Source organism: Cucurbita pepo, chromosome 18 (genome assembly GCF_057944985.1).
Source record: "Cucurbita pepo subsp. pepo isolate OVF chromosome 18, ASM5794498v1, whole genome shotgun sequence".
NCBI lineage: Eukaryota > Viridiplantae > Streptophyta > Magnoliopsida > Cucurbitales > Cucurbitaceae > Cucurbita > Cucurbita pepo.
This window is the reverse complement of record NC_141815.1, coordinates 10,259,953-10,271,040: the sequence shown is the minus strand read 5'-3', so window position 1 is coordinate 10,271,040 and position 11,088 is coordinate 10,259,953. Positions and strand designations below refer to the sequence as shown.

Sequence of the window (11,088 nt, the reverse complement as noted above, 5' to 3'; positions counted from 1 at the left end):
CACCAAACAATCACTAATGTTCGTGGGGCGGGGGGGAGGAAAAATGGAGTACGCGGGAATTTTTAAAATTTGCCAGCTCGTTCCAAGTTCCAACCAAATGAGTACTATTGCTGATTGATGCAGATACCGACAAATTTGGTGCCACGTCAGCACCCCAAGGCCTCTATAAACCTTTTTATTTATTTATTTTATTTTATTTTATTTATAATCTTCTTCCCAACAATCTTCAAGAACACGAAAATGTATTAAAAATTCGTAACTAAATTTTTATGGGTATTGGAATCTTTAGTCAAAATAAAAGAATTATTTTTAATCAGCAAATGTTAAAAACTCCTCTTACTAAATCTAAAATCAATATTGCAGATGCTTCGTTAATTATTCTCCTCGATCCTTCTATCCTTCTTCTAATCGTCAAAATCGTAATGCGACGGCGGCGGCGGTACGAAACAGTTGAAATCGCTAAAAATTGCATCATCCGCTTCTCCATAGCAGTAAGATCCCGAGCTATCGCAGGCAAAGAAAGTCTGAACATCATCGGGAAACAAGCACCGTCGCCGTTCGAGCTTCTCCGCTGACGACGGCGTCGACGGACACTCCGTTGCCGAATTCATCTCCATCATTTCCTTGAACTTGGAAGATTGTAGCAGGAGGCCGAGAGCTGACGTGCTGGTGGTGGTCGGTCTGTGGGATGGAGGTAAGGCAATTGGTTCCGCCGTCGCCGAATCGGTGCTGCTTTGGTTTTGGTCCGCCGGGAAGAGCCCTAGGTCCAGTTCTTGTTTAGGGCTTGGGAGGACAGAGTCAATATCTAGAGTGTGGTCGCCGGCGTAAACGACGTCGTTGCAGGGTTTTAGCCACTTAATGTAACGGCTCAGGTCGAAATTGGTGACGGCGTTGAGTCCACGGTATTCTATGGCTGCGATATCGTACGCCGTGGCTGCTTCTTCTTGCGTCGCTACGAAGATTTAGGTATCAACCCATTAGTTTCTAATTATTTAATTCCCTATACTTTTTAAATTACAATAATAGAAATCAAATTAATAATGCATGAATTTTTAGTAGTATAATTCATCCATTGCATTTTATGAATATTATAATTTATAAACTACCATATCCAAATTTAAATGTGTATAATGTACATATAAAAAATATTAATTTTTTTTTTTTATATAAAACAAATATTTGTAGCATTATTACATTGGTTTCTTTAGAAAAGAAAAATGGAAGAAAGAGCACACCATATGTTCCAAGATAGAGATACTTATTGCCAAACACCCTGCCAATTCGAGCTTCCCATCTACCATTGTGATGGTGCCTGCACATTCAAATTAAGCTCATTTATTAAATAAAAAAAGTTTAATTACATTTTGTATAATTTAAATGTAATTATAGAAATGAATTACCTGGCAACGCCTCTGTATTTGGAAACCCCACGAGAAAACCCACTACTTTTTCTGGAAGTTGAATGATTAAACGTTAATAACGACATTGGTATAAGATTTGTTTCGGAAGTCTATGGATCCTATCAACGACCCAAAATAATATAATTTCCTTAATAATCTTATGGGATAAGTAATTCAAACCTTCTCAACGACCCAATGTATTCTTCCCTCGACTGTCCCTCCATTTCCTTCAGCTCTTTTTGATACGTCGAGAGCTGAAATTACCAAATTAACATAAAAATTCAGCACTAAATATAATTTACTATTATTTTAATTACTTTTACGTAGCTGAGAAAAAAAAAAATCACCGGAAAATTAAGAATGGTTTCTTGGCCCCAGTATTTAAGTGCTGCAAGGTCGTAAGCATGGGCTGCAGCTTCCTCGTCATCGTATGCACCTTTCCAAAATTACCACCCGAAGGTAAAAACTCAGTAATAAATATATTCAATAATTAAAGAAAATACTTAATGGCTTATATTAAATTGTAATTATGATAAATAAATAGCTTACCAAGATAAACTGAGCGAACGCCAAGCCGAGATGCCAAGCCGAGATGCCAAGCCGAGATGCCAAGCCGAGACAACGAAACCGAGTGAGCCGGGTTATTTATTTTTCAAAATTTGTAATTTAATTTTTTAAAAAAATATATAATTACCTTGTCTTCCTTTCTTGTTCTGCGATTCATTCCAGCAATTCTTATCCCACAAATGAGCCTCATATCTCCCCGTCCATCGATGCCTAGGGTTTACAGAAGCGCAATCGAAGTCAGAATCAATCGACAGAGACAGAGAGAGACGAAGAAGAAGAAGAAGCTCGTAGAGAAGCAAGCAAGGGCGATGAATAAAACCTAGTAACGCCGCGGTAAATGGAGCTTCGTTGAGGAGGCGAATCTCTCGGTACGCTCCTCCGAGTTCGCTTTGTTTTCGTCTTCATTACAATATTTTTATTTACATTGTTGTTCGATTCTCTAATCTGAAGTTGTTGCGATGTGGATTTCGCCATTGTGAAATTTCCAAGAAGTTTAAAATTGACGATAAAAGTTATGAAGGAAGGATATAGGTTATATAATCTCGAGATCGGAGGCGATGATGAGTGGAGTTAGGGCTGGCGTTCAATTGAATATAGAGCTAGCTGTAAGGTAACCGGCCATGGACCTTATCTTTTTCTTCTTATTTTGCTAATGCTTCATCAATCGGTTTTTTAGTGGATGGCTTCTTCTACCTTGTCTTTAACCTTCCATTTTAGAAGTGTTCGTGGTAAAATTGGAGCCGGCCATGACGGTTGTTCTTTCTCCATTTCTGCCGTCTTTCATCGGTTTCATTGCCTGGAATCTTCCCTCTTCCGCTATCACTTTCTACCGCTCTTCCAAACAACGAGATTTTATATTGTTTTCTTCTACACCAAATGACGGAATAATTTCACTTTTACTAATTTGATTGCTATTCTACATTTAATATTTCTTAATTTTAAATCCAATTTTATTTATATCCATATATAAAATGATTAATATTTCCATATCATACTAATTATAGTATTTATTAAGAATTCAGGTCAACTTGCATAAATTTTGTCTGATCTCACGGGATATAATATATATATTAAAATTTACTGAATCAATAAAAATATTTTATTTTTCTTCAATAAAGTGTTTGCAAATATTTGTTTCTCGAGCTCAATTTATCGTCTATTTATCGCAACGACTACAACTTTTAGAATCTCTATCTCATTCATTTTTAACGTTGGTTTTGCATTCTTTCTTGGCAAGACGGTCCATGGATCCAGTAATGTCACCTACCACTAGTTCATATATTCACATGTGTCACTCTATCAATCACTACTTTTTTTAAGCTGAGCTCAAATTCTTCACCACCAAATAAAAATGACGTTTTAAGGTTTAATAGACGGAATAAATTGTATATTAATAAAAAAGAAGGAATTAAAATCAGTATCTTAATATATTGGCTCATTGATTAACGGTAGAAATAAAATAATAAAAACCAATGATTGAAAGGACATTGAGATAATGAAGCTTGATATCCAACCAGCTCAGGGCAGCTTTTGTTCTGGTCATAAAAATATCTTTAAAAATTATAACATTTTTTAAAATCATATATTTAATTTGACTATGTTAAAAACTATATTAAAAGTATAATTTTTTTAAAATTTTAAATGAAAAATTGTAACATATAATAAATATGAGGACGACCAATGTGCATGTACTATTTTGGCCCTAGAAATATTTTTATTTTTTCAAAATTAAGAAATCGATAAATGAAATAAAAGCTATTCACTTTATCCGCACACCAGGCCGAGTTTGAGGCTCGTATAGATTGGCAAGAAGGAGAAAGACGAGACGCTTCCAAGCTTCAGGAGCCATGGCATCTGCTTCGGCAACGGCGTCCTTTGGTCTTAGGTTTTCCCCACTGTGCTCTCGCTCATCAGTTCGCGTCTCTCGTAGTTCTGTCCGGCTCCCGTCGTCGAACAAGGCGTACTCGTTGAGGCTTAGTTCCTCCCACAACATTTCCAGGTTTGGAGTCGCTTTAATTCAGAAGCCATGTCACATTGCTCCCAGTTCTCGAATTCGTACTCCCTTCACTGTTGTCGCTGCCAAAGGGTACAAAATGAAAACCCACAAGGTCTCTATTTCCCTCAATTCTCTGTGATTTTTGGGATATTTTTGTATGGTTTAATTCTGGTTGGATTCTGATTAATTGAAGTTAATTTCAGTATTCTAGATAATTGGATATGTTTGTTCTTTGTTTTAATCGAATTTGTATTATGATTCGAGAATGGGATTGAATTTCAAGTACTCCTTGCGGTACCCAATTCTAGACATTACTGAAGGGGCTAATGTCATTATTATTTTTGTTGAGAAGGGTCGGGAGAACAGTCACCCATCAACTAATCAACAGGTTGATCATAGATTTATAAATAACAAATAATCTCTATTGGTATTGAAGCATTAGGAGAAAACCATGAGAACTTATACTCAAAGTGGACAATATCATACTATTATGGAGAGTCATGATTCTTAACATGGTATCAAAGTTATGCCCTTAACTTAGCCATGTCAATAGAATCTTTAAATGTCGAACAAAGAAGTTGTGAGCCTCAAACTTGTAGTCAAAAGTGGCTCAAGTGTCGAACAAAAGGTGTATTTTGTTCGAGAGCTCTAGAGAAGGAGTCGAGTCTCGATTAAAGGAAAGTTGTTCAAGAGCTCCATACGTCTTCGGGGAGGCTCTATGGAGTACATTGTTCGAGAGGAGGATTATTAGGGAAAAAATCTCACATCGGATAATTAAGAGGTTGATCATGGATATATAAGTAGGAATACATCTCTATTGATATGAGGCCTTTTAGGAAACTAAAAGCAAAGCTACGAGAGCTTATGCTCAAAGTGGACAATATCACATATAATTTCACATATAATTGTGGATGGCAGTGATTCCTAACATTGTCTTCTCTTTCTCTTGTATTGTACTGTTATTTTCTTTTTCCTTTTGATTTGATTGTTTGGTGTGACTGGATAGGCTTCAGCAAAGCGATTCAGAGTAACGGGTCGAGGGAAAATCGTTCGGAGGAGAGCTGGAAAGCAGCATTTGCTGTACAAGAAGAACACAAAGAGGAAACTACGGCTTTCCAAAATGGTATGCCATCTTTACTTGTTTTTATTTTTATGATTCTGTATCTTTAATGCGAAATTTCCAAACTTCGAGAGTTTTTCTGGGAGAGGGTTTATATAAATGGATCAAAACTTAGCCAATGCAGCCACCATTTTCAATCACTGTGCGACGAGTTATTTGACAGGAAAATAGCTTTGGTTTTGAATTTTCAGAATGTAGTACACAGCCTAGTTTTTATTGATTTATTGGTTGCGTCTGAGAGCAACAAAGGCAGTTCCTTTAGCCTTGTGTTCAAATTTGATTCGATCTAGATTGTTACCATCTGGTCGAGTCCTCTGATTTCCCCTGTGGGCATATAGATCTTATGGTTAATGAACTCTTAGAGCAACAAGAATTCATTTTACCAACAATATTCATGCCTAAGATTTTGTAACATGAACAAAGTGCCTTCTATAGTACCAAAAAAGTGTGGTGGGTTGCTCTTGTTGTGCAAGGAAAATTGGCTAGTTCTCAGCATTTGTATATCTGGTTATGTTACCGAGTGTTTTCTTTGATTGGTTTCCGTCTTAACACAGCACCCAGTGAGCCGGAGTGACTACGATAATGTGATTGGTGCTTTGCCGTACCTGAAGGTGAATAGGCAGGCCAAGTAGAGGCCATCACCCCGCCCCACTACACCAGCCTCTACTCACTTCATGTGTAATCAAACGATTTTCAATTTTCCAGAACTCATCAAATGGAAAAATTCGATTGCTTAAAGATCTTATCTCTAATTTATTTCATCAGTTGATAATGGTACGCGTTCTTTTAATTCCCTTCCTCTCTTTCTTTTTGCTAACTTCATAGGCTACAAAGATGGAGCTTTATTTCTTCTATAAACTATGAGGATCTGGGAAGTCTGCCCTGTTTGCTCTGTTTCATCTCATAAACAAAGTAATCATATCTAATTTCTTCTTATACAATAAACAAATTTGATTTCTTCTTTGATTTACTTCCTCAAAGAAGAATCAAAATCATCACTCCAAAGAGAACAGGTGAAGTCATAATCTTACTGTAGTTATTCTGATCTCTCTATCCATTTTTTTGTATGAAAAGGAATTTAATTGTGATGTCCCACGTTGGTCGGAGAGGAGAACAAAACACTCTTTATAAGGGTGTGGTGGAAACCTTCCCCTAGCAGATGCATTTTAAAGCCTTGAGAGGAAGCCCGAAAGGGAAAGCCCCAAGAGGACAATATCTGATAGCGGTGTGCTTTGATTGTTACGTTAATCCATGAAGTGTAAGAAGAAAATGTAGGAAGTAATGTATATCCCGACGAGCCTATTATGTAGATAGATAGAGATGGGTTATTATAAAATGGTACTAAACTGATGTGGTGGTTGAACTATCTCATTTGTCAATTATGGGATGGATAGGCAAGTTGGCCATGCTTAAACCATTCTTTTTGACTCAAAGTTGAAGCTTCTGTTTTAGGCTAAAGTTGTGAGGTGTTGTCACCTTCTTCTGCTCAAGTCCAGCCCCATCTTGTGTTTGCGTCCCTTTGAAGACATTCTCATTAAGGGAAATGATTGTTTTTTGTTTATATACTAGCATTTGTTATGCTTAAACTTGTTTTTCAATTCCGAAAAAGATGCATTTGTTCGGGGGGCATAGATGAGTTGGAGACGTCAGAGATCCTACCTAGATTCGAGTTTATTTGTGTAATAGCTCAAATTCATCGCTAGTAGATATTATCCGTTTTGACCCGTTATGTATGACCATCCGCCTCTCGATTTTAAACCATGTCTACTAATAAGAGGTTTTCACACTCTTATAAACGTCTTTATAAGAAATGTTTCGTTCTACTCTTCACTCAACGGGAGATCTCACCGTTTGTGTTATTTACTTTATCATATTTTGAAACTATGTACAATTTTACGTTGTACATGACTTTATTGTACATATTATATATATATATATATATATATATATATAATTTGTTATTTTTAACTGACTTTTATGTAAAAATAATGTGTCTGTAACCGTTAGCAACTGTAAATCAAGCTTCTTGGTGAGTGGAGCGTTACAAGATGATGATTGTTCACTTAAATCTCCATATTTAAGATATTAAATTCTCGATCCAAGTTAAAATTGGTATATCTAAATCTTGTTCGATAATTATTATTTAAAATATATATATATATATTATAAAGAGCTGAAATTCCACGTTGGAGAAAAATAATACACGTTAATTAGTATAAAATTGTACTTTATAATACTTTACCCTCATTTATTTATTTATTTAATTTTCTTAGAATATAAAAAGGTTGAAGTGGGACATTATATTATTACTTATGGAACAGCCGTGTCGTGTCAGCCGATTACGTAAAAAAGGCAACACCCATGGCCATACCTAACAACTAAGCTTCCTCTCGGTTGTCTGCCACGTATCCTTCAAAAACCATCCACTCGCCGTCGCCGTCGCCGTCGCCGTCTTTTTTTGTTTACGCAATCCATCGCTTTCCCACGTATATTCCCATTTTGTCTGACGTGTCAATCGAGTTTACAACTCTACCCCTCCTTCCCCCATCTCTCTGCCAATGCACCAACTCTACTTCCGTAATTTCCCCTCCCTTTATCTTGATCGAAGATCGAGTTACATGGGAATTTCAACTCGGCACGTGTTGATATAAGCAGTCTCCTCGCCGCCAAGTGCCGACGACAACTTCCGCTCTAAATTTAATTTCCTCCTTATTAATTCTAGGGTTCGTGATCCTCTCCTTCTTGCATTTCTTCTTCTTTCTGTCGTATAATCTTGTTGCGTTTTCGAATATCAATGGTGCAATTCGTGAATTCCAAGATGACGTTGTATCCCGAGAAATTAGCGGCGAAGCGGGAGTGTGCTGATTACTTTCACGAGGAGCATGATCACTTGGACAAGCGGCTTAAGCCCGATTTTCATAAGGTTTTTTTTCTTAATCTGTTTCGCTTCTATCTGGTTTCGATGAATGGTGCGGATTTGAAAAGAAATGGAAAATTTTCATGGCCGTTTGTTTCCAAATTAGTACGCTATTTTGGTGAAACGACTTTTCATTTGAACATTTGTAGCTTATAGTCAAACTACTTGAGCTGAATGCATTTGTGTCTATTCGGTTTATTTTTGGGATTTGGATGAGAAGTGAACAGTTGCATAAGTTTTAGTTAATCTTAATCCGCTTTAATAACTGTTGCAGAATTTTGTTTGAGTGAGCGAGAACGAAATGTTTGTTCTGTTCTTTCTGAATAGAAGTTAATTAATGAGCAATTGATGTTGTCTGTGGATTAGCAGTCTGTTTGGGGACCTGACACATTACATGCATCCTCTTCACACAATCATCCACTCGATGAGCCTAGTCCTCTTGGTTTGATGCTAAGGAAGAGCCCGTCCCTGTTGGATCTTATTCAAATGAAGCTTTCTCAGGAGAGTGCGTCTACAGTGGCTGGAGCTTCAAACAGTGAAACTTTTGAGTTTGTGGTTAAAAAAGACAACCAGGAGGCTACCCTGCCGGGGGGTACCATTGAGAAACTAAAGGCTTCAAACTTCCCAGCTTCATTTTTAAAGATTGGACGTTGGGAGGTCTTTACTAAATTATTAGATACTAATGCCTTACTATTTTTGAGTTTGTAAAGCATGTCTCCAGCTGACTCATTTTATGATGCAGTATAAATCAAGACATGAAGGTGATTTAGTGGCGAAGTGTTATTATGCTAAGCATAAGATCGTCTGGGAAATCCTCGAGGGTGGACTCAAAAGTAAAATTGAGATACAATGGTCAGACATTATGGCTTTAAAAGCGAATTGTCCTGATGATGGACCTGCTATACTAAACGTTGTGGTATTGACTTCATGATTATTTATGAACATCAGTTTTGGATTTTCCATTCTAGTTTGTGTTTGATGATTTACTTGAATCTTGGTGTGCTTGGTTAGTGCAGTTGGCTAGACGGCCTCTGTTTTTCAGGGAGACCAACCCTCAACCGAGGAAGCACACCTTGTGGCAAGCAGCAGCTGATTTTACTGACGGTGAGGCCAGCATACAGAGGTAAATCTTCATTTTCCTCAGCGTTGGGGTCCAAATTGTTTGGAAGCACTTCACTACTACTTATAATCTTGGTAGATGATAATTGGGTTTGCAGGTTTAGAATTTATTGTATTTCTCCTGTTGACCATGGCATTTTTTCCCCATTACTTCTTTGCTATGGATACGTGCAATTTATATTAGAAGATTGTTGCAGCAATTGCTGGATCATGTCTTGCATTCTTTTTAATTCAACGATTTTTTTTGTCCGATTAGAAAGTTGCCTAATTATGTTCTTGAGACTCTCATTGCACGGATTATTTTAAATGAGACTTGGCGGAAGAAAATGGCAAACATGTATGAGAAGTATATTTTGTAATTGTTCGAGCATAGCTTCATCTTAGTAGGATAGTTAGCTAGGACTGTTTAAGGGATTATATTTAATGTAAATTGGACCTGTGGTGTATAGGCAGCATTTTCTGCAGTGTCCACATGGGGTTCTAAACAAGCATTTCGAAAAGCTCATCCAGTGCGATTCACGCCTGAACTTCTTAAGCCGACAACCAGAGATCGTGTTGGGATCTCCATATTTTGAATCAGCCTCTACTTTTACGACCGTGGATCAAGCAGAGAATGACAATCAATCTCTACTTACTACTTTCCAGGATGTAGTTTCATCATCTGTTGCGTCATCATTGGAGGTAGAACAGTCTTCCCCTCAAATGGTGTTCAAACCTTTCACTGTGGAGGTGCCTTCCCCCAGTTCAGGTACAATAAACTTGCAAGTTGGTCTGGGCTTGAAAAATGATCACTCTCATTAGCTAATTACGTTACATTTAATCTTTGGAAGATATGATATTGATGGGTGACAGGTAGATCAATGCCACAGCATGCCCGATTTCTTTTAAATTTATCAGACTTCCCTGACTAGTCAATTATACAAGCCTTGGATTTTCAAAAGCATGTACGCGAAAATAGCATCCTAGATGTGCTTCGCATTAATCATCTAGTATTTGTGAACGTTACTGTCTCGATTTCCAGTTTTAGCGAATTTTCTTTGGAGTACCCTCCAGTTTTTTTTTTACATAATTTCTTCGTTCTCTATAGCTTGCTTCCCAATGTTCTTCTCTGATCAATGTCACCATTTGTACGTTAGTGATGGACGCTCATGAGATTGAAGAGAATAGAAATACTGAAGTTAGCAGGAAGCCGAGAAACTGGGAGCAGATAAAGGTTCGGGGGCTTCATCCATCCATGTCGATGGGTGACCTTGTAAGCCACATTGGACATCATATTACAGAACAAATGGCTTCTACAAAGACGCCTTTTGTTGATGATGGCTCGGAGGAATACCAATCTATGCTGAATGAAATTGCACATTACTTGCTGAGTGACGATCAATTGTCATCAGCAGCTCCTGCTGAGGTATCAGTCATGTCAAGAGTCAATTCTCTCTGTTGCCTTTTGCAGAAAGAACCTGCTGCCGTTCAAAGTTCCCAAACCAGTGGCGAAAACTGTGTTGACAATCACGAAGAGGAAGTTCGACTCAAGGATGCTACAGAGTGGAGGGATGGCAGGGATACTGGAGACCATATCAACATTCATCCAGAAGTTAACAAGGATGTTCCTGGAAGCATACAAGCCTCAGCTATGTCAAGGAAAGATTCATTTGGCGATTTGTTGTTGCATCTTCCTCGAATTGCATCGCTCCCTAAGTTCTTTTTTGACATCTCAAATGGTGATGAAGGTCAAGATTAATTAGTTGCAAGCTAATTTCCATGGTGTTTGGATAGTATGGGGGTTCCGGATGGAGGAACCCCCCTGTGTGTAAAAATTCGTTTATTAGGTTCACATCACAGCCTACAATTGACCACAGAACACTGCCATTGTACACAGCCATTGTACACAGAATGATTTGATTCTACATTCAAGTGGGTTAAACTACAAATTTGGTCTAATCGAGTTCTAGTTGGCTTGTTTCAGTCCGAT

General features: G+C 37.6%; 3 protein-coding genes and 1 long non-coding RNA gene across 5 annotated transcripts; 3 read left to right on the top strand and 1 right to left on the bottom strand.

Moving 5' to 3' along the window:
- Positions 1-55: 55 nt before the first annotated feature.
- LOC111780119 (AP2-like ethylene-responsive transcription factor At1g16060) lies at positions 56-2,441 on the bottom strand. Its single transcript, XM_023660413.2, has 8 exons — positions 2,287-2,441; positions 2,095-2,177; positions 1,950-1,958; positions 1,748-1,836; positions 1,581-1,654; positions 1,401-1,451; positions 1,236-1,312; positions 56-952 (listed from the first exon to the last, which is right to left on the bottom strand). The coding sequence occupies exons 1-8, from the start codon at positions 2,439-2,441 to the stop codon at positions 405-407; spliced, it is 1,086 nt and encodes a 361-aa protein (XP_023516181.2). The 3' UTR covers positions 56-404.
- On the top strand, positions 2,021-2,959 carry LOC111780122 (uncharacterized). Its single transcript, XR_002812797.2, has 2 exons — positions 2,021-2,335; positions 2,418-2,959. It is a non-coding gene; the product is annotated as an uncharacterized LOC111780122 (long non-coding RNA).
- Positions 2,960-3,730: 771 nt separating this feature from the next.
- Positions 3,731-5,877, top strand: LOC111780120 (large ribosomal subunit protein bL35c). Its single transcript, XM_023660414.2, has 3 exons — positions 3,731-4,075; positions 4,970-5,086; positions 5,638-5,877. Exons 1-3 carry the CDS (start codon positions 3,815-3,817, stop codon positions 5,713-5,715), a joined length of 456 nt encoding a protein of 151 aa, XP_023516182.1. The 5' UTR covers positions 3,731-3,814; the 3' UTR covers positions 5,716-5,877.
- Positions 5,878-7,476: 1,599 nt separating this feature from the next.
- Positions 7,477-11,081, top strand: LOC111780118 (uncharacterized). Of its 2 annotated transcripts, none has more exons than XM_023660410.2 (6): positions 7,477-8,006; positions 8,367-8,657; positions 8,743-8,916; positions 9,017-9,123; positions 9,569-9,867; positions 10,256-11,081. In XM_023660410.2, the coding sequence occupies exons 1-6, from the start codon at positions 7,878-7,880 to the stop codon at positions 10,855-10,857; spliced, it is 1,602 nt and encodes a 533-aa protein (XP_023516178.2). In that variant the 5' UTR covers positions 7,477-7,877; the 3' UTR covers positions 10,858-11,081. The 2 variants fall into 2 exon arrangements, with proteins under 2 accessions (XP_023516178.2, XP_023516179.2); XM_023660411.2 differs by having other exon boundaries at positions 7,483-8,006; positions 8,370-8,657.
- The last annotated feature ends 7 nt before the right edge of the window (positions 11,082-11,088 follow it).